Source organism: Labrus mixtus, chromosome 19, assembly GCF_963584025.1.
Source record: "Labrus mixtus chromosome 19, fLabMix1.1, whole genome shotgun sequence".
Classification (NCBI taxonomy): Eukaryota; Metazoa; Chordata; class Actinopteri; order Labriformes; family Labridae; genus Labrus; species Labrus mixtus.
In genome coordinates this window covers 7,649,843-7,672,641 of record NC_083630.1, presented here as the reverse complement: position 1 = coordinate 7,672,641, position 22,799 = coordinate 7,649,843, and the positions used below count along the sequence as shown (strand labels likewise).

Genomic DNA, 22,799 nt, shown 5'->3' with positions numbered 1-22,799 from the left:
TTTACTTTATTTTGAACATCTTAATAAATTGGTGCGTCTCTAAACAAGCTTCTGTTAAGCTAAAACAAATACATAAATACAAGATACCATAATAAACCGGATTTTAACAGCACTGGGAGCCCTTATAGAATGAGACTAGTGTAGATGTATATAATTACTTTCACTTTTAAACCTTGTTTTACAGATCACTTTATAGAAGCTGCAAAACACTTCGATGGATAGCCTTTAAACTTGTACCTGCTCATCGCTAAGATATTGAGGGGTAGCAAGGCAACAATACTTCTACTACTGACAACAAAAAAAACAACAACGATAATATATATATATTATATTTTATTATTATAAAAATGCAAAAAGTGAATTTACCTTTTCTGGGAACCTTCCATTTAAAATTGACAAACAACAGGATGAAGAACAAAACTTCCCAGCCGACAAAACCACCCATCACTTTCATCAGCCATTGGTCCAGAGAGCTGTCAATCAACTTCAAGCCCGTAAATACTCCTGCCACTGTGTGATGTCATATTCACATTTATTAAGTTATGTTTTTAAAATGTTTTTATGAAATGTCTAAATATGTTATCAAAAAATATAAACGTTGAGAGGACAATTGTTGCATTTAACGTGTGATGTGAGTCAAGAGCCTACCAGATAAAGCTCTTATTCCCAGTCCGTTTAAAGCATGAGTCCAGTTAAACAGAAACCTCCTGTCAAAGAGAAGAGGCCAAACATCAAATGATCAGCAGCTAAAAAAGACTGTTAGAGACATCATCACTATTCCCCCTGGACCAAAAACATGAGTTTGCACACTGTACTGCATGAATGCATGAGTTCAAAAGTTTGTCCCTTGAGTGGCAGCTGTTAATAACCACTCATTAATTACGTCCCAAACATAGATGGGTTGAAATGTTTAATTTAACTTGATGGAGCACGTTTTAATACCCAATCTTAAAGTGTGCTGTTTTGAGTTGTGTGCATTGGTGGCTTTTTTATTTTATTTCTTGGTTTGTGCATTTCATTTCTTGTTTCATAAAGTACTTCATTTTTTATCATTGATAAAAAAGGTCAAATTAGTACGATTTTTAAGAAGTTTCCTGGACATCATAGGAATTTCAGTTTTGATACCGTTTGTTTCATATATGCAAAAAGGAGGATCAGGCTGTTAGACATAGTGACTAGACTTTGTCATACGAATGAGGATTTGATGAGTCACACCCACACGGCAGTATACCTACTTTGGATGTCCAGGTCCGCAGCGAAGCAGAGCCAGTGTGATTTGAACGAATGAAAGGATCATTACCAGGCAGCCTAACACAGGATGAGCCCCCTGCAAACAGCACAAAAATACTGATTCATTGTGAAATGCAACTTTTATATATATATAACTCTTTACAGAAATGACCAAACATATGTGAGGAAAGTTAATAATGAGTCGTAGTCGGATCACAGAGATTTGGAGTAGTGTACTGACCCCAGACCAGGCCTTTATAAACGAGAAGGGAAGGATAAAGGCGATGACCGTGGTTGCTACTGTCAGACTCATCACAGCAACATGGACCTTCAGGAACAGAAATAGTACAATATGTTACTGTACAAGTGGGACACATACAGAGCTTATTTAACGAACTAGTGCAGGATCAAGCACAGCTGAGAGAGGTCAGGCTCTGACCAAGAACACAGTAAGTAAAAACAACCCAGTGTTTTTGGTATCTCACCACAAACCAGATATCTTTTCCCCACAGCTTCTTTCCTTTAGCATATCCATGCCGATATCGGGCTACCATCATTCCTACTGATCCCATGGTCATCCAAGCTATCAGCATCAGTGCTCCTGAAAAACAATGAAATGTTAGAATGCTGCCGTGGCTGGTTTTTATGACCAGACGTTGATCTAATAAGTGAAGATACCAATCAGAAAATGTTGGAGTCATCTGCCAGACTTATTTAATGTACAACCTTGCCTTCTGTCATTACTCCGGGGCCTTCCTTGGCCATGTCTGTGGAAGTTTCTTGAAGAACTCTTCTTGACCGCCTGTATATTTCCTCAAGCCATTGATCTTCTCTGAACAATATCTGCTCTTTTCCTTACACGGCCCACTTTTGGTCACTGGTAATGTTGATGCCCAGAAGGATGCTTATCTTTGCAAATTGGTTATTACGATACGATACAGTTTATTGTCCTCTTGGGGAAATGTGATCATTAAGAAATGTATTAATATTATTATTAACTGTTTGCGGGAGTAGAGCTTCCTCAATTGTTTTACATTACCACAGATAGAAACACCCTGTGTGGTCGTCCGCTCATTTGTGTGTTGCATGTTGTGATTACGTCCTGGTGTTAGCTGGCTCCTCCTCCTTCAGTTGCTTGGGGTTGGTAATGTATAGACTCTTTAAGGCACTTTAAGTAATATAGCAGCCGTGTCTCCAAGACCAATCATGTCTCTAATGTTCTTATGTTATCATCTTCAAGGAGGTATTCATGTGATCAGTACATTTCTATGCAGATCCTGTCTGAAAGATTACTAGAGGAAAAGCCAAGGGTCACCAGAATCATAAAAGGGTATCATCAAGGACCCTGACTGTTCATAGCAAATGTATATGTCCAGTGTTTTCAAAGGTGATGGACAAAATTGGTTCCAATAATGCTATAGTGTATTATTTTTTTTACTTTACTTAAGTTACTGGGATATTATTATGTAGTGTTTGCATCTTTGGGCAGGATCTCACCGTGTGCTTTGATGAAATTAGGCAATCCACCTTTGCTGACAAGCTGAGGTCTATAAATGTCTATCTTGTCAGCGCTGATGAAGGTAGCTTTATGGAACTTGATTTGTCCTGTAGGAGAGGAAAACAGTCAGGTTTACACCTGTAGCATTTTCTCCAATGGCACTAAGTGAGTAATGGGTAATCTCCAAGCTGACTATCACATCCATAGTGTACTCCCTTATAGGTCCGAAATATCTTCATTTACTTGTTTAATTCGCAAGTATGTCTATTTCTGAGAATGTAAACCGAGAACAATTTAAAACTGGAACAAATTCCTTATATGTAGCTCCACATCCCTGGTCAATAAAGACGATTCTTATTCAGATGAGTGAGTAACATACCACTCGAGAAATGCTGCCCATAAAGGTAGTATGTTACATAAAAGAATCAAATGGACTATATATATTTATATCCATGTGATCCTTGGCATGAAAATTTGAAAACTATTTTTTTTAGGAGAAAGTAGCTTCATCCCTGACAACAAATCAGAAGTAGATCTTCTGCATTTTAACACAAATTCTTCATTACCGTTGTTGCTGGGTCCATGGGCGAACAGGATATGGTAGGTTTTGTTGGAGCCAGTGGTCTTCAGAGTAGACAAGATGTTCATGGAGGTGAAGGAGCAGCTGATAACTCTGCCTTGTACTGACGCTCTCACATCAGAAACATTCCCCTGGTGGACAGAAATAAGTTCAGAATGGAGTTGAATAAACACAGTAGCATATAGTATGCAGTCCAGTCTTTGTAAGAGAAGTGGCAATAACTAATAATACTACAGCATGAAGTCTTTCATTTTACAAGAAAAAAAGTCTCCAGATATTGATTATCATTATTGGAGAAACATCAGTACCAGAGGAACAATTTGAGGAGCTTTTCTTCCTGTTGAAAAAGCATGCTGCAACTGCACGAGGCCATTGTTTCCTATGACACAGATATATATGTCATCATTTCCCTAAAGAAAATACAGAAGAAAGAAAAAAACATGAGGGATTGTGTTCAGACAGGGTTTTAAAAATCCTCCAGCAACACTTGAGGTATGAAGATCAACCTTTATTAACAAATTAGACCGATACGTTCAGGCGCGTGGCCTTCATCAGGGTCTGTGTGTTGTGTGTTAGCATGAGTGTTTGTATCTGTGTGTATAAGAAGAGCACTCACTAATGTGTTCATTTCCTCCATAGAGGAAGTAGTGCCTCCTTCTATACAAGCACAGATTTTAAAAGATTGATTTAAATAAGAACATATGTACGCTGCAATATCCCAAATGTTATAACTGATACAAAGAATGACATATTTCGTTGTCACATTACCATCATCTTATCGTCTGAGAATCCAATGGAGATGTATCCATCAGAGGGTCCTGTTATCTCGTAGCGTACGGCTACGTCACTGGGAGACAACGCTCTGGCTGACATGAAATAACAGTCAGCGGTGACTGTGGGGTCACAGTTTGAAGGTTGACTGAAACACACCTTGGTTACACCACAGTCTTTGCTGGAGATATTTTTCTGCAGAAAAACAAAACAAAGCGGTGTAGTCACATAAGCAGAGGATCCCAAGTCAATCCCAGATCTTGATCGTGATTGGTAGCGCAGTCTATCTAACTTTGAGAGACCAGATACACTTCAAGATAATAAGAGATTTCTTTGAAAGTATTCCATCTAACTTTTTCTACCCTGAAGGCTGTCAACTTAGGCTCCATGTCCACGTTTGTGCGCTGAGAAGAAAAGCGCTGCACGTCCATCCTGTCTCTATGACGACAGTCTGTTGACAATGGCTTTCTGTTGTGAATGCTCTCTCCTTGTTGAAAACAACTGAAAAAAGATGCTGCCAAGCTATGCTCAGAAAATGACACTAGGTGGACAGAGGGCCTAATAGAGCTGCTGACAGTTAGTCTTACAATGTTCCTAATCGTAATTATTGCTTACAGCAGGTGGTGCAGGCTGATTTACTGTAGCTGTCATTGCTAGTGCTGTTGTAGTGGTAGGACTGTTTTTTGTGGGGGTACTTGTAGATCCACCAGTAGGGTCTTCTCTGAAGGTCAGGGCAGGACTTGTAACATCAACCCAGAATGTCCTGTAATTCTGCACAATGGCAGCCCTGCAGACACACCCCAACACGTATCAAATAAACATGGTGGAAATACACAAGGAGGATTATGCTTCATCTGCTTGACATGGCAAACAGAACAGTGGAAAAGAACCAACAAGTTGAAGCAAACCTTACTGGAACTGAATGGGTTTCACAGAAGCTGACACTTCTGGTTTCCACTTCACCTGAATGGAGGTCTTAACCGACTCTGATCTGTGGGATAAAGCTGAGTTCTACATGAAGACACACACACATAGTGAGAGAGAGAGAGAGAGAGGTCGTTACATGTTCAATATATCGTCAGGTGGTTTTTATAGATCACAAACTTGGCGTGGGAAATGGCTTAGGCCAGTGTCAGGCCCTGCGTTGTGCGTATGTAACGGTTATTAATTTTTGTAACTTAATAAAACAAAGAGTAAGGTCTTGAATAAAGGTAAATCTTAATCTTAATCTTAATCTTAATCTTAAATTTTAATCTTAATCTTAAATCTTAATCTTTGACCTGCTCTTTTGTGTGTAGAGATAACATTTGTTAAAGATTGAACAGAGTCCTCCAGAGACATTGTCCTTAACTATTGTTTATTCCTAGCAGCAGGCTGCTATACAAAAGTTACAGATCAGATTGGAGTACTATATAAAGCTATGAAATAATATAACTTGCATGCTGTAGGCTTTTATGGTATTCACATTCGTTCCTTATGTGGATCCTTATTAGCACCAGTATGAGCATTAGCTATTCTTCCTGGGATCAAATATTGAAGTCAGATGTATGGGATTTAACTCACCGGTTTCTGGTTGCAGGTGAGTTGTTGAGTAGACTCATCTGTCAGGATGAAGGAGCCCACAGGAGACCAGCCCCCCACCTCTCTCGCTTGTAACAGGAAACCAATGAATGGTATCGAGGCTGTAGCCTGGAGCTTCACTGAAAGAAAAAAAACATTCCAGACCAGTTTCGCAGGCCCATTGTGTCCAACTCAAAATGAATTATCAGTACTATTATACTATTAGAGTGATTGATTTAATGAGCAATCAAATCTTACATGACTATCTTAGTAATAGATTTAATTTCTAGCTTTGGAAACCCAAAGTGCTGAATTTGATTAAAAACAGAAAAAAGAAACAAATCATTAAAGTGCAGAAGATAGATTCAGACTTGTTTTTTTTTTTATTCATTAACTATAAAGTTGTTTATCGTCACCACTACTAGGTTATCTGCCATAATTAACAAATAAAATATACAGTATATTTAATATTTATATGATATAAAAAGTTCTTTAACTATTATGATGTCAGGCAATCCAATGGCTTTTCATGTTTACATGTAAACACATTAGACAACTGTGTTTATTTGAAGTTTTACCTTAAATCCAATGAAAACTGTTGAAATATTATATATAATGTTATTATAACATATTATGTTGACAGACTATATGTGACAATTATGAATTATGTAATAACCACAAATAAGTTTGACTGTCTTCAATACATATTTCATGTTTCAGATCATTACTATGCAGTGTGTTGTAAAGATCTGTAAAAGGAAATCTTAGATAATTAAATTTATAAAACTATAAAACCCTAAATTCCTCAATAATTTTTGTTTTTCAAAGGATCTTCAACTTCAAAGGGCTATAACTTGTGAATTATTACCCCTCATTATTACTTCCTTACTATATTTGCATTTTAACCCATTAGAGATTAGCCTAATCCTTACCTGTCACCACCTCTCCAAGTGTGTACTTGTTGTAGTCTGTAGTGACATTAAAGGGTGCAGGATCTGTCTGCGGGCTCACTCCAGAGTGGTGTGGTCGCATGTCTTTACAGCTGTCCGTAACTAGACCTGAACTATAGCAGTAAACCACGGGAGCAACAAAAACCAGCAGCAACACAACATGCTCCATTTCATTGAAATGATCAGTTCCCACTCTGCTCAAAGGATAACTGAAAAACAGAAACCTTGCGGTACACAATGCTGTTATTCAGCCTTGACAAGCTTGGGCGGGGTCTGTTGGGAAATAATGAAGACTGAGGGGAGAGATATTCGGAGCACTGGGAGGAGGCCACAGGTGTACGTGTGTTCCATTTGCCTCTACATAACAGGGTAGATGGGGAATGGTTGGTCGTTGATTGTGTGTGTGCAAAGGAAAGGGAGAGCTGAAGGTGTGACGTTCTACTGTTGCAAGGAGAAAATGTTTCATATGTTACATTATCAAACTTTAATTCAAGGTACACAAAGAATAGAATAGGGATTTAGTTATCCTGTATTTGATCATGCCTATAAACCCCTCTACTCCAGCCCTGCTCAGAACACCATGTTCCTATAGCTTTAAGTGCAGGTGAGCTGGGTTCAACAACACCTCTCCTATTTCCAGGGTGGGATGGCCATCAGGAGGTCCAGGAGGGACAAGAAGAACTCTTTTTTTGCACCTATTTTTTCTTTTTTTCTTATTCAAACATTATGGACATGAATGAGTATTTTCACTCCTCAATGCATTCATATGCACGTAGACCCCTGGAGGACCAGCTGGATGTTAGAAGTGGTTTACTCTTACAAGTTAAGCCAGGGGTGGGCAAACTTTTTGACTCGCGGGCCACAATGGGCACAAAATTTGACAGAGGGGCCGGGCCAGGAACAGATGGATGGAGTGTTTGTGTGAACTAATATAAATGACATGTAAAAGCCATTACATGAAAGGATTTGGCCTTTAACAGGTAGTAAAGCATGAATATGCAAGGCTCATTGTACAAATTGATTTCCAAATGCATTCATTTAATTAATTTAAATTTTAATAAACACAGTAGAGAAACTCACGTTCAGTTTCAGTGGGAACAGTGTTGTTGATCTCCCTTTTTTGCCAGTGCATTAAAGTCTGGAGTTAGTTTTGTAGTGGCAATTCTCAGGATAGATCCGAGGTGTTGGTCAGTTAACTTGGATCTGTGAGGGGCTTTGTTGATGATCATGACGCTGAATGTCTGCTCACATACGTAGGTCGAGCCAAACAAAGTCAACATCTTCTGTGCCGTCCTACGGAGGTTTGGAAACGTGGCTTTGTTAAGTGAAGCATAAAAGTCATTCAGTTGAAGAGAGTTGAACTTCTCCTTTAAGACGGAGTCAGACTGAAGATCGATCAGTTCCAATTGCAGCTCCTGTGGTGCTGTTTCAGAGTCTTCTGACAGGGGACAGGACACCAGCTGAAGTGACTTTTCAATGTTTTCAAAATCAGAAAACCGACGGCAGAATTCTCCGTGCAGGTCGTCAAGGGATTTGCTGTATTTCTTTGCATTTCGCGTCACCTCTTTCTGCATGGCAAGTGTGGGGAAATGAGCGAAAGATTTGTTTGCAATTTGTCTGGAGAATAAAGTTAGCTTGGATTTGAAGGCTCTAATATTTTTGTACATGTCGTGTACAAACTGATAATTCCCCTGTAGTTTCACATTCAGCTCATTCATGTGTGAAAATATGTCCACAGCAAATTCAAAGTCACAAAGCCAGTTCTTGTCGCTTAGCTCAGGAAATTTGTCGGATTTCCCCATTAACTCCAAAAATGCGCTGATCTCCTCTTTCAGCTCCCACACTCGTTGAAACACTTTGCCCAAACTTAACCAGCGGACACGAGAGTGGTACAGTAAGTCCTGATGGTCCGCATCAGTTTACATAAACTGACGATGCTGAAGTCCCCTTGCTCGTATAAAGTTAACAAGTTTTACAACTGGATTCACGACATGATTAAGCTGCAATACAGACTTACATAGAGATTCCTGATGGATGATGCAGTGAAGGAAAATAACATCCTGGTCAGGGTTTTCCTCTTTCACTTTATCCTGGATTCTTTTCAGCAGCCCAACATGTTTTCCAGTTAAATTTGGCGATCCATCCGTTGTGACATTGGCAAGATTACTCCAAGGTAGCTTCATTCTCTCGATGACAGCAGACACCTGGTTATAAAAGTCCTCTCCTCGCGTTTTTCCTTTCAGGGACTCCATGGTCAAAAACTCCTCCGTTATCTCAAAACTGTCATTAATCCCTCGGATAAAAATGAGGAGCTGAGCAGTGTCTTTTACGTCATTACTTTCATCCAGCGCTAGTGAATATAACTTAAAGGACTCAGCCTTTTTGTTTAATTCGCTGGCTATATCTTCGTCAATCAGTTCCACACGGCGAGTCACAGTCCTGCGTGATAAACTGATTTTTTCAAACTGGCCTTGGCTCTCTGGACACAAGAGACCTGCTGTCTCTACCATGCATTCTTTTAAAAACTCGCCTTCGGAGAAAGGCTTGCTAGCCTTTGCTAATTTGAATGCCAGCAAAAAACTTGCCTTGGTAGTTGATTCTTGAATCGCAGTTTGTTGGTGAAAAAAATGTTGCTGAGTCTGTAAATTAGCCTTCAACCTCTGAGCCGTAGCCGCCCGTTCTTGCGGGGACTACTTGCTAGCGTAGTTAGCATGCTTCGTAGCAAAGTGACGGCTGATATTGTACTCTTTGAAAACTGCGACAGTTTCTTGGCATATCAGGCATACAGCCTTTGATCGGACTTCAGTGAAAAAATATTTAGTTGTCCACTCCGTATTAAACACTCGGCATTCACTGTCCACTTTTCTTTTCTTTGATCCGCTCATTTTTACAGAAGGGCTCATACGGGTTCATAGGGCAAAGCGAAAAAGTGAAGAAGGGCGTAATACACCACACTCTGAAGTGCGCCATCTATTGGGGAAACGCGGGCATTACAGGGGGAAACGAACGAGGTTTAATTATAATAAAATTTAATTTAATAATAATATAATTTGGACAAGTTCGGCGGGCCGGATTAAAAAGCCCAACGGGCCGTATATGGCCCGCGGGCCGTAGTTTGCCCATGCCTGAGTTAAGCTGTCTCCAGAGACCGCTGCACAAACAAAGAAATCACGATCGGCAAAGAAATCTAAGAAACCAGCCAGCGAGCGGGACAGATATAAAAGAGACGGCTGCAGTCACTGGGAAAAACAGTAAAAGGCAACACAAAAAACATCAAAAGCGTAACAGACTAGAATTCTTGGGAAGGCAGGTGGAGGAGGTAACAGGTGAGGCTGAAGACCTTCAGAACAGTTTATTTTTTTCCAAAACAATTTAATTATATTTTTAAAAAGTACATACAGTCATAAATATACAGTTTAGTTTTGTCCCCCTTCTGTTTCCCTCATCATTCAAACTATTAGACAATGTATTATGTTTACAATAACAAAGGTTTTAACTAGAGCCTCATCGATTCACCAGCCAGCAGATAATATCGGCCGATATTAGTTATCCAGTGACAATCAGTATCGGCTAATTAGGAAGACCATCTTGTCTTCATTATACTGTCTGAAAGTTAGGCTGAGAAAGCATTTCTAGCACGGCGGCTGCTGCCGATGATCCTCCTGAGCCCCCTGCCGTAAAAGTTGTGTGATGTCACTCAGGCTTCGTTTATTAATATTTACAGTCTATTGTAATCCATATAGCGCACTCTGCTGGTGAAAGAGAACTGCTAGCACTAATATCGACCTATGTTATCGGCTGGCCGATAAATCGGTCAGGCTCTAGTCTAAATTACATTAAGATTTTTCTCTGAAGTTTGATGATGAAAGAAACGCTTAAAAAAAATGAAGGATAACCCAAGTGGTAGAAGATGCCAAGATTATGTTCATAAATAAATAGTGGTAGATATTAAACAATCTTTGAAAATCTCACTTGCTCGTTTTTCACTTTATCATTCTAAAAACTTTTTTTTCTCTTCACAAAAATTCTCTAATATTAGAGTGATTGATTTAATGAGCAATCAAATGTTACATGACTATCTTAGTAATAGATTTAACTTCTAGCTTTGGAAACCCAAAGTGCTGAATTTGCGCTGACAATAAAAACAGAAAAAATAAACAAATCATTAAAGTGCAGAAGATGGAATCAGACTTGTTTTTTTTTTATTGATTGACTACCTTACTATATTTGCATTTTAACCCATTAGAGATTAGCCTAATCCTTACCTGTCACCACCTCTCCAAGTGTGTACTTGTTGTAGTCTGTAGTGACATTAAAGGGTGCAGGATCTGTCTGCGGGCTCACTCCAGAGTGGTGTGGTCGCATGTCTTTACAGCTGTCCGTAACTAGACCTGAACTATAGCAGTAAACCACGGGAGCAACAAAAACCAGCAGCAACACAACATGCTCCATGTCATTGAAATGATCAGTTCCCACTCTGCTCAAACGATAACTGAAAAACAGAAACCTTGCGGTACATAATGCTGTTATTCAGCCTTGACAAGCTTGGGCGGGGTCTGTTGGGAAATAATGAAGACTGAGGGGAGAGATATTCGGAGCACTGGGAGGAAGCCACAAGGTTCAAGGTTCAAGGTTGTCTTTATTATCCCTGCGAGAGGGCAATTTGTTTTGCAGTCAGCAGTAAAACACACACATACATACAGCCCGAAATGAGCAAACAACATAGAAAGGACAATAGATAAGAAACAGAGGCAACACAGTTAGTGGTTTAAAAAGGTGATGGCAGCAGGAAGAAAAGAGTTTTTCTCGTCCTCTTTGTCCTGCATGCTGGCAGGCTGAATCTGCGGCCTGACGGCAGCAACTTCAATCCTTGGACAAAGGATGACTTTGATCTGCCAAGATTGACTGTGCTTTCTTAAGACACTTTGTTCTATATAAATAAGAAAGGTTAGAAAGGGACGATCCTGTGATTCTGGCACACAGTTTGACAATGCTCTGCATTTTGTTGCGGTTTTTGATGCTGAGTGACCCGTACCAGGTCACCATGCAGAATGTTAAAACTGATTCAATGAAACAGGAATAAAACATTTTCATAAAAGTGCTGTCAACATTAAAATTCCCAAGCTTCCTCAGAAAGTGCACACGCTGATGAGCTTTTTTGCAGACAGCTTCAGTTTGGAGCTCGAAGGTGAGTTTGTCATCGATGATGGTCCCCAGGTACTTGTATTGGTGCACCACCTCAACACAAAACTTTAATTCAAGGTACACAAAGAATAGAATAGTGATTTAGTTATCCTGTATTTGATCATGCCTATAAACCTCTCTACTCCAGCCCTGCTCAGAACACCATGTTCCTATAGCTTTAAGTGCAGGTGAGCTGGGTTCAATAACACCTCTCCTATTTCTGGGGTGGGATGGCCATCAGGAGGTCCAGGAGGGACAAGAAGAACTCTTTTTTTGCACCTATTTTTTTATTTTTTTCTTATTCAAACATTATGGACATGAATGAGGATTTTCACTCCTCAATGCATTCATATGCACGTAGACCCCTGGAGGACCAGCTGGATGTTAGAAGTGGTTTACTCTTACAAGTTAAGCTGTCTGCAGAGACCGCTGCACAAACAAAGAAATCACGATTGGCAAAGAAATCTAAGAAACCAGCCAGCGAGCGGGACAGATATAAAACAGACGACTGCAGTCACTGGGAAAAACAGTAAAAGGCAACACAAAAACCATCAAAAGCGTAACAGACTAGAATTCTTGGGAAGGCAGGTGGAGGAGGTAACAGGTGAGGCTGAAGACCTTCAGAACAGTTTTTTTTTCCAAAACAATTTAATTATATTTTTAAAAAGTACATACAGTCATAAATATACAGTTTAGTTTTGTCCCCCTTCTGTTTCCCTCATCATTCAAACTATTAGACAATGTATTATGTTTACAATAATGAAGGTTTTAACTAGAGCCCGACCGATTCATCAGCCAGCAGATAATATCGGCCGATATTAGTTATCCAGTGACAATCAGTATCGGCTAATTAGGAAGACCATCTTGTCTTCATTATACTGTCTGAAAGTTAGGCTGAGAAAGCATTTCCAGCACGGCGGCTGCTGCCGATGATCCTCCTGAGCCCCCTGCCGTAAAAGATGGGTGATGTCACTCAGGCTTCGTTTATTAATATTTACAGTCTATTGTAATCCATATAGCGCACTCTGCTGGTGAAAGAGAACTGCTAGCACTAATATCGACCTATGTTATCGGCTGGCCGATAAATCGGTCAGGCTCTAGTCTAAATTACATTAAGATTTTTCTCTGAAGTTTGATGATGAAAGAAACGCTTAAAAAAAATGACGGATAACCCAAGTGGTAGAAGATGCCAAGATTATGTTCATAAATAAATAGTGGTAGATATTAAATAATCTTGGAAAATCTCACTTGCTCGTTTTTCACTTTATCCTAATAAAATGTTTTTTTCTCTTCACAAAAAAACAAAACAATATCCAAGTCCAGCTTTAAGACACATACTGCTTGAATTGACACAGTGAAGTATTTCTTAACAAATGTAGCAGACATGTCCCCCACAATAAGTACACTTTCAGGCACAGCACCGTTCTTCTCCATAAATAAAATGTCCTTCTCCAGTCTTTACAGCTAGGAGACCATCAGCTGCAGGAGTCTTGCCACCACCACAACATTGAGGCTGTTTCCTAGAACTCTGTACTTCTGCTTGGTCGAGATCTGCTCTGGAAAGGCTGAAACAGAAATGTAAGTACAAAGAGAGAAAAAAAGAGTCAACACTTGAGTTTGTGCACAACACACAGTGTATGAGAGCGGACACTTTACACACATTCACTGGCCATGCAGAGGACTAAGATCTTCATCAGATCTTCATATTATTATTAATATAATAATTATACAGTAAGTAGTTTCTGTTGTAGCCGTTATCAGCAGACACGTTTTACGACCTCTCTTCCTGCAGGACTCAGGACTGTGGATTAACATTACTTTTACCAAGGAACAAAGGAACTGATCAATGGCTTAAGTCTCCCTCTCAGACAGGATATTATGAACTTTTACAACACCTTAAATAAACAACCGAGCGGAGACAGAACACTCTGCTATCTACGAATTGACCCCAAAGACATGAACTGTGACCGAAACCAGTCTCTGCAAAGTCATAAAATTGACGATCTGTTGAAGGACTGCTGAAGAACTGAATTAAACCACAGCTTTCAATTCTGCATCAAATGAACATTTATGTCTTTCTTCATCTAGATATTTGTAATTGTCACATTGAATGTATTATAATCATCTTTTTAAACTCAAAATTTGATCTTCAGAACAGGAATAAGAGTTATATTATGTTTAATAGGAATTTGACGTGGAGCGCTATTGCCATCAAGTGTTAGAATATCCATGAATACGTAACCTTCATAATTCTACATTTAGACGTGTTATAAAGCATACTCTTTGATATTAGCTATAGAAGGTGTTATTTAAAGACACCAATTTATTTTCCTACTTTATTAATATGTCTTATTAAGAATGTTGACTGTATAACATGTTTTTGTTCACCTACAGGCTGGGATTAACTGAGGATGTTCCCAGATGGTGTGATTTTCATCTCAACATGAATCTGATAGAAATGTTTGTCTAAATATATGACGTGAACCTACATCAACGTGGATCTGATAGAAATAATATCGAAATTAATGTATGGTGACGTATATATGTTTAGATTCTTATTCTTAATCTTATTGAGTAAACTCGGTTTAGTTTAAACAATTGTCCTCCGGTCAGAATGGGAGTCACCCGTGGGCGGCACCCCTCTTTGCCTGCAGACCCCTCTCTTCTCATCCAGCTGATAAGAGTTCACACTGAGCTCAGATCTTGGGTTCTTCTTAGTTTTGGTTTCTTGAAGTTTAGAGCTTCAGCGCTTGCTCGCTTCTCTTCGGACTTCGGTCAGAATCACTTCTTTTAAGTTTGTGCCGTAGAGACGAGTCTCTGCCGAACTTTCTTTTTCACGCACAATTTTTGGAAACATCAATTCTTTCTGGCTCAAGCAAGGTTTTTGAACTTTCTTCTCCAAAGTCTTTGCTCTTCAATTTTGAACGCCAATTACTTAGTTTGGATTCATCAAGATGGCCATCCAGTTAATCTGAATTGGAAATCGACGTATCAAAAGACTCTTTAATATTTTTTTTCCTGTTGGATCCTCTTGGAGCTTCTGAGACGATGGCTGAACCGACGTGCAATCTCCATCCCAGCTGCACACTCCGACCAAGTTGTTAAGGCATCTAATCTGGCCCGTGGACCTCTCTGGGCCTGAAAAGAACCGCTTGCCAGAGACTGAAACGCGGGACCAGCCGGCGGAGTTCAATTGAACACATCTCACAGTAAGACTGCTGGTGGCAAGGGGTGTTGGAAGATTAAGTCATGAGTCGTGTCTATTCAGAGCCCTCCTTTAAATCCAAATAGAATCCCAAATTTACTTTATCAACTTTTTCTTTTTGACCATTTTCTGATTAAGTCATTCAAACAATACCGCGTCTTATCTCGTTACTAAATATATAATGTCACCATACGTTATAATTGCATTATCCTGATCATAATAATCATATTCTTTATCTGTTTCATCTATACATTATTGTTTACCCCTTTTATATTAAATTTTACACATAAAATTCGGGACTTTGTCTGTGTGTTTTCTTGTTTAACATTTCCAGAACTTACTTCTTTCAAGATATGAAACTGACTGATTAATTAATTAACTTATACCATTAAAGTTATTTTCTTCCTTTAACAGGAAGTGGTGCCCCTTCTAAATCCGAGGTTAAATAAAGATATAACATCTTAATAATTTAATTACGCTACACTGTCCTTTCTGAATGACCTGTAGGTTGTGTTTACTCGTCCATTTCGTATATAACGTTAATCTATTAGCGAGCATAATGTTATCATGTAATCATTACAGATCAGTTGCATTAGCAAAAAAATGAATAGGAAAATTAGGAAAAGGGCCTGAGATCAAGCACATCTGAAAGTGTTGTTATTTTTATTTTTTTTTGCAGATTAGCTGATCACAGATGTTCCACTGACTGTTTATCAAACGATTTATCTAAAAAAAAGATGCCTAGAGAACATCAGTCTAGACTTAGACCTAAGTGTTGGAAGATATTTGACTTACAGAAGCTTTGAGGGAAACCCATGAGGTTGGCAACTTCTCTGGGAGTAAAATAACGAAGCTTCAGTCTCAACAGCTGCTGGAGTTTCTCTTCTTCAGAGTACTGGTCAAGGCCTCCAAACACACTCTCCATCTGCAGAGGACAGACACACAGAAAGAATCGAATGTTTCTGATTCTCAAAAGGACATGACAGATGACAACAATTAAGGATTTGTGCACTAGTTATTTTCTTTCAAACACAGTATAGAAGCTGGATGCTTTAAAATATGACAGATGTAAAGCCCCAACACAAAGACTTAGGAGAAGACTAGTCGCAGACTTCTACTCTTGATTTCCAAAAGTTTTAACCTTACAGTTTTCCAAACCAGTGCTCTTGTTGTGGTCAGCATCTCTGATGTGAAATTCTCCTCTTTCTTCAGTCTTAAAAAAAGAAAACTTACTTGAACTTTCACTTTTTCTAAACTTCAGAAGGTCTACATCTTACTTATTTTTATGCACAGGTCTAATTTTTCAAATGTTCCTTTAACAGTTTATAGATTCCACTTAAATTGCACATGTATATATTTTTTTATTCCTGAACGGGGTTTTGCAAACTTTTCTTTGTATTAGTCTATTTTTAATTGCACAGGTTTAATTTTATTTCATTTAGGGGCTTACTTAAATCTTTGTCTCGGGTTAATATATGTATGGGAGGGGGGACAGCGGTTGTTTGTTTATTTGTTACAAATGTTTCATGTCGTGCATGTCTTTTGTAAACTGCTAATGCTTTCAATTTCCCTGGGGATTAATAAAGTATCTATATATCTATCTAATGCAGAACACATTTGGAAGCTACTTCAGTGTATGTCTATCTTGGATGTCAGGTTTAGGTGCAGGACTTAGACCTCAGTGTACCTGCCTTCAAATTTATTTTAAACAGCCTAATTTACAAATTCTGGACAAAGCTGCATTTATGTGCACACTTCAATCATGGCTCCTTGATTGCGTGATAAGTACAGTTTGACATGCAGGTATATTTCTCCTTTTTTTAATTGGAGAAAGAGAGATGCTAGATGCTGGATGCTGCCACACATTTGAGGTAAAGGAGGATGTTACTAATTCCCAAAACAAACAATCACCTCGGACATGCCGGTGCTGAAACCAAACTTACCTCTGTTTCCATGCAGCACTTCAGCACCGAGCCGGTTCCTTCTACGTAGCGGCCATAGCTATGAATAAACACATCAACACAATCAAAGGCATTACTAAATTATATGATCATTTGAACAGTTACTAAGTAATAACACACATCAGCAGGGGCGAGATATTTCCATAAAAATGATCAGATAACATCTACTATCATGACATGTTCAGAACAATAAATGTTAGTATCTGAGTATGTAGACGTCAGAAACAGAAGAGTATTAAATCAGACACTAGAGATTACAAGTAAAAGATAAAGATGTTGATCCAGAGGACAACAGAAAACTGTATTTGATGGTTCTTTGTTCTTAACAGATGCAAAAAACAAATACAGCTTTCATCATGTCATGAGCTTTACTTTGTTTAACTTCTACATTAGACCAGAGCTGCTCTACAGCCTTTGGGTGAAGAGTTCAAAATGAACTCTAATGACGTTTTATTAAATTACATTTTGTCATTCAATTATTGACTCACTCTAAAGGAATTCAAATCATCTATTATTCTGCAAGACACGCCTATTACACTTTGTCAGCATTTTCAGCATTGCTATCACACAAGCGAGCGCACACACAACACAAACACACACAACATAAACACACATGCTTGGGAGTAAATGGAATAAGTAAAAGTAAGGTTAAGACAGTGATTGTACGTACCCTTTGGTAAAGCAAACAGACCTCCTGCATGTGGGCTGAACAATGTCTAGGAGCAGAGCATATCGCAGCAGAGTTTTAGGAGGAAGGAGATAGTTTTCCATGTTGACTTCTATTTGTGGCTCCAGGAAGTCTTGTATTTGTCTGACTGACACATCTTTGTTCTGATTCATCTTCCTCTGGGCATCCATCCTTGTCTCTAGTTTATACAGGACCTGATCCCTCTGTGGATCTTCTTCTTCTGTCAGGCAGGTATCAGGATCAGAAGGGCTGGAGACTGTGGGCTCCTCAGGGGGATTACTCTCAGCAGGATTCAGGAAGGCAGGACAATCATTGTCAGCAGAATGTGGGAAGGCCTCTAAAATCTAAGATAACAGACTTAGTTAAAAGCCTTACTTACAGACAGTGTTCTCCTTCTATAATACAAAACAATTAACCCCACATTTTTCCCCTGGGGAATTCAGTGCTTTAATTTACAACATATACTCTTCATATAAGATTAACATTAACAGATTGATTGTATGTTTTTACATCCAAAGTGTAATATTCCCACTCCTGCCTGTACACTGAGTTAGAACTCTTTTTGTCCATCTGGCCATATGGGCTTCTTTATAAAGCAATCTTAATGTACAGTTGTAAAAAGCCTCACCTTTGAACACGTGTCTGTACTGAAGTTTTCAGTGGAACTCTTAGCAATCAGGTAATACCGCAGTCTTGAGTTTGGAATCCCAACCTGCATTCATAAATAGAAAAGTCATATAAACAGTTCTGACCATGTGTGACTAACAGCACAGATAGGTACTTAATACAATCCTTACTTACACTCGTTGGTGAGATCATGACCTCCTGATAAGTGTATCCACAGTCCATCAGAGTTTTCACCAAACGCTCCCTGCAGAACAGAACACGATGAAGACAGTTTCCCTTTCAACTGAAATGTTTTCACCTCTTTACAAGACCATTAAGCCTCGTGTCCGCCTAGCATTAACTTCAGGCAGAACAGCGCTGGCTCTGCACTCGGGAGCGCTTGCATGAAGCGTTTGTGACCGACACTGCTCTGTTACTTTTTACCGCATGTTTTATATTTTAGATGGTTTGTTTCCTGATCAAACACGGAGCGGAGAGGATGTGGGTACAAGACACGATCCGTAGGCAGAAAAACTACGGGGAATATCAGACATTTGGAAAAGAGTTTTCAACTTGAAAAACCGGTGACGCGCTCGGAAAAAGACGCTAGGTGCTGTGCTTTTTCTCCATGCGTCCACCTGCTGCTCTAAAAACGCTCTCTCCTCATTGAAAACAGTTGAAAAAAAAAAAAAGCTAGGTGGACACTGGGCCTAAAGCTAAAGCTGCTAAAAAAGCAAAATTGTTAAATATTACAGCTTTTCAAGCACACTCCCAATCCCATACTGTTTATATAAACTGTTAATGTACTCTTCTAACATCTGCTACCTGCCTTCTGATCGTATTGATACTGACATGTTGAGCATGTAGGTTTCTCCGTTGTTACCTGGCAGAGGAGGTCTCGAAGCCTTTCACATTCTCCAGCAGGATGAAACGGGGACGCCTGCACAGCCTGGCCACACAATGATGTATGTAAGTTGGGCGGGAAAAAAAAAAGGGTTTAATAAAGAGACACCATGCTATCGTTTTGCTCCTTCACTATACAGAGAGAACACGTGAGGGTTGCTTAACTGCATTTTGTTGTCTTAGTGCTGCTACTAAGTGGAATCTAGCCAACAAAGACAAATCTCCAAAGCCTTTGAGTCATAGGAAAGTTCTGACTGGAATAAACAGAGAAGACTGAAACTGAAGCTCATGTTTGAATGTTCTTACCAACCAGCCAGGCTGCAGAGTATATCAAACCATGTGTTTCATACTCAATGATTGGCATGGGATGGGGATACATTGGTCAATTGAACTAATTTGAATGACTACATTTCCTGTAAGACATCAAACAGGAGAGGTCACACCTCATCACATTACCAGAGATCCTATATCCCTCACCCCGATCCAATGTCAGTCAAATGATGGTGATAAAATAATTTGATTCATGATCAAAATAATTGCCAGAAAATTGAGCTTATTTAAATGTTATTTCATAATTAAGTGGTTTTCTTTCCAATCAGGCTGACAGTACAACAACAAAAAAGAAGAAGAAGAAATCTGCAGACCTTGGCAGGAGATCAAGAATGTAGAGGAAGCTCTTTGTTCTCGGGTCGGCAATGTCTCCCTGAAGTCCTATCCTGTACAGAGGATAGAGACGGGGATTTCAGCGGTTTTGCACAGAAACAAACATGGAATATTAAAACCTTTGCGGATCAAATCACTGAACGAAGTCGGTGGTAAAAGATGAAAGTGATTTGATCAGCAAATCACTTTTCCTGACTCCTGTTGCAAGTCAAGGAGGTTAAGGAGAGAACAAGGCTCCAGGAATCAAGCAGGCTCAAAATCTTCAGTTTGTGAGATGATAGTGCTATAACCACTGACCCACTTTGATCCATCCAATACCCAGACATAGAGAGTTTAATAACTATCGGCATCAGCTGAAAATGTCTTACCCCTGTAAACTGTCGCTTAGGAATGAAGCTTTTACAGATTTCGGCTTTATACCGAGCACTGTATCAAGCACTACTTTATACTGAAATCGAGAAAGAACATGTCACTTCCACTGCCTCACAGTTACTGCTTGCATCAAATCATTTTTCTTTTTTTAAAACGGCTCCTCGTTAACTCTATCATCCAGGTCTACACTCCCTCCCAGATCCAACCTTCACATCAGGGCACACTTCTCTAACAAGACTCTTCTCTGTCGCCTCCTGGTGGTGGGAATGAACTTCCAAACTCCATTTGATCTTTTTTTTTTACAAATATGGTTTTAAAAAAAATATTCAATCAATGCTGTAAAATGGGGTGATGTCATGATTGATCGCTGTGATTGACAACTTCTCAGAACTAACCCTAGTTGTAGGGTTATAAGAGCACTGTGAAGATATGTCCCATACATCTCATGATCATGTTGGTTTCTAACAAAGAAAATAAGTTGTTCTGCAGTAAACTGCATGAACAAACCTGGAATCTGAGGGATCTGGGCGTTTCTTTCCCACAACTTTTTAAATTTGTTAATAGTAACTTATTATTATTAGCTGCAAAGGAAACAAGTTTCTTTTATTGTCTGGCAGGTAATCTTACACAAGTGAGGTACGATTCTACAACATGTTGGATCCAAAAGCATGAAAAACACATTAGACAATACCTGGTAAAAGGCTGGCAAGGAGGACTCATCAGGATCATGTCAAAGGATAATTTGTTGAAGTCATCAAGTGTGATGCCCTTAAGATAAAAAAACAAAACCACATGAAAGAAACATATTATCGTATTCAAACAAGTCCTTTATATCAAAGCTGGTTGTCAATTATACCCTCATCTTTAGGACACACTTAGTCCTGCCAATTCTTAACTAATGTAAAGAAAGTGTTTGCCCACGGAACCAACAGACCTGCCAGTTTTTAAGTCATAACCCTGCACACATCGGACAGTTCAGTTAAGACACATCACTCCATTCTTCATTTGATCTCAAAGAAACATGTGCCAAAAGTCTGCTCTCGTGGCTATTGCAGGCTTTAGCTCAAAACTCCATCTGTTATATACTACAGGACTTCAAGCTATAATAAAACATGTTTAATTTTTACAATTTAAACGAGGAACACTACAACCTAAAAGTTTCTATTAACAGTATAAATCCCAAATAAGACCAAAAATGTGGCCATTTAATCATCAAGAGTCCAGAGTCTGTTTTATCATACAACATGTAAAACTACCTGAAATGTCTAACACATGTGTACACACAATGTGTAACCAGGTTAGGTTTAGGTGTGAATGACTTGCTCACCTCAATGGTCTTGTTCCATAAGGGGGTGTCTGGGAAATTGTGCTTATAGATTTGATTGGCCGTGGGGTTTATGTCGATGGCAGCAACTACCTGGTAAGGTATGCCACTGTCTGGTGGAGGGAAACAAACAGATTATAAGATACTGCACAATGAACAGGTATTATGAGCAGTCTTGTTGTAGGCTATGTAACAGTATCTGATAGTATTGGGCTTAGGTCTGTGGTCAGACTCTGATGAAGTCTGAGGTACAGGTGCTGTTTGTTGCTACTTAACGGGGAAAGCATCAGTTCGCACTTCTGCTTTGCCAGAAAGTCCAGAAAGTCCAGACATTTGGACTCAGCTTGTGTCAGTCCGAGTGAAGATACAGTGGAAACTGGTTGATCGCTATTAAATGTCCGATTTCCCCATTCAACTACACACAACTCGGTAGAGAGGACCACTTTAAAATGCAAATAGAAAACTTGACCGCAACGATGATAAACTTACCCTTTAAAGCATAATGCATCCCTCCTATCCCACTGTAGAGCTCGATCACCCGGAGACTCGCCATGGCAAAACAACCACACTGCTTTTCTTCTTCTCAAATGTCTGTGATATCTGCCTAAGCAACGAAATGGTACAATACTGCCACTATCAGGTCCGGAGTCTGGGTTGGTAATAAACATTTATAGAATAGCACAGGGACAAAGGTACGCTTCAAAATTCAGTTTTTATAAATGGGGCCACAGCGGAGTGTTGTTATCTTTTCATTGTTTGTGAATAAACAGTAAAATGTGTTTAAAATCCAAGGTGTCTGATGTTTTGTGTTTTTATTTTGAGACAGAAAAATTTAATTATGAGTCCCAGTTGTTTGTTGCCAAACAAGTTATGAATGGTGGACTTTTGGCTGATGACATCTGTAACCATTTTGTTGTTGATGTTGTAAACATTTTTACTTTTATTTCGAAGGTAAGACACTAAACCGGAAGTCCTTACTTCTGTTTGGCGAACAAATAAAACAACACTTCCTGCTACTGCAATCTTAAAGAAGAGTAATACACATTAAATAAAATTACCAGTGGATCAGTGAAAATACATTTTTAAGAAGGAATAAATAGATGAAAATTGGTAAAGAAATATATACACACAGCACAGGCTGTATTGTATGCATGTATAAGAATATATAAGTTTTCATCAAATTTGCATGAATAAGAAAAATAAAATAAACATTTAAATTAACCAATCATTAAATGAAATTACACTTGAATGAGCTGGTCTTAATTTAGATTAGGCTACGTCTTCTGTTGTCTCTGTGAAATTCT

At 39.0% G+C, this 22,799-nt stretch overlaps 2 protein-coding genes and 1 long non-coding RNA gene across 3 annotated transcripts in view; all 3 read right to left on the bottom strand.

Annotated features, from left to right (window-relative positions):
• Positions 1-22,799, bottom strand: part of LOC132994448 (uncharacterized) — a 53,519-nt gene that overhangs the window by 274 nt on the left and 30,446 nt on the right. The window lies entirely within an intron of this gene.
• On the bottom strand, positions 55-7,291 carry LOC132994447 (putative ferric-chelate reductase 1). The gene is made up of 13 exons (XM_061064801.1): positions 6,572-7,291; positions 5,643-5,779; positions 4,993-5,090; positions 4,695-4,866; positions 4,077-4,274; positions 3,617-3,718; positions 3,295-3,439; positions 2,728-2,835; positions 1,716-1,831; positions 1,472-1,558; positions 1,236-1,327; positions 649-707; positions 55-510 (listed from the first exon to the last, which is right to left on the bottom strand). The coding sequence occupies exons 1-13, from the start codon at positions 6,756-6,758 to the stop codon at positions 248-250; spliced, it is 1,764 nt and encodes a 587-aa protein (XP_060920784.1). The 5' UTR covers positions 6,759-7,291; the 3' UTR covers positions 55-247.
• On the bottom strand, positions 9,927-22,116 carry trdmt1 (tRNA aspartic acid methyltransferase 1). Its single transcript, XM_061064365.1, has 11 exons — positions 21,985-22,116; positions 21,499-21,608; positions 20,863-20,939; positions 19,781-19,852; positions 19,117-19,182; positions 18,429-18,498; positions 18,256-18,339; positions 17,610-17,971; positions 16,922-16,979; positions 15,774-15,903; positions 9,927-13,338 (listed from the first exon to the last, which is right to left on the bottom strand). The coding sequence occupies exons 1-11, from the start codon at positions 22,046-22,048 to the stop codon at positions 13,238-13,240; spliced, it is 1,194 nt and encodes a 397-aa protein (XP_060920348.1). The 5' UTR covers positions 22,049-22,116; the 3' UTR covers positions 9,927-13,237.

Bases quoted from the DNA above. Each gene is read 5' to 3' on its own strand.
- LOC132994447 (XM_061064801.1), bottom strand. From the start codon at position 6,758: ATGGAGCATGTTGTGTTGCTGCTGGTTTTTGTTGCTCCCGTGGTTTAC. The intron at 5,780-6,571 runs GTAAGGATTAGG...TTTTTCTTTCAG, and splicing joins ACTTGGAGAGGTGGTGACAG to TGAAGCTCCAGGCTACAGCC. The intron at 2,836-3,294 runs GTAATGAAGAAT...CCTCTCCTACAG, and splicing joins CCATGGACCCAGCAACAACG to GACAAATCAAGTTCCATAAA.
- trdmt1 (XM_061064365.1), bottom strand. From the start codon at position 22,048: ATGGCGAGTCTCCGGGTGATCGAGCTCTACAGTGGGATAGGAGGGATG. The intron at 19,183-19,780 runs GTCTGCAGATTT...TTGTGTGGCCAG, and splicing joins ATTCTTGATCTCCTGCCAAG to GCTGTGCAGGCGTCCCCGTT. The intron at 17,972-18,255 runs GTGAGGCTTTTT...CTGTTATCTTAG, and splicing joins GTACAGACACGTGTTCAAAG to ATTTTAGAGGCCTTCCCACA.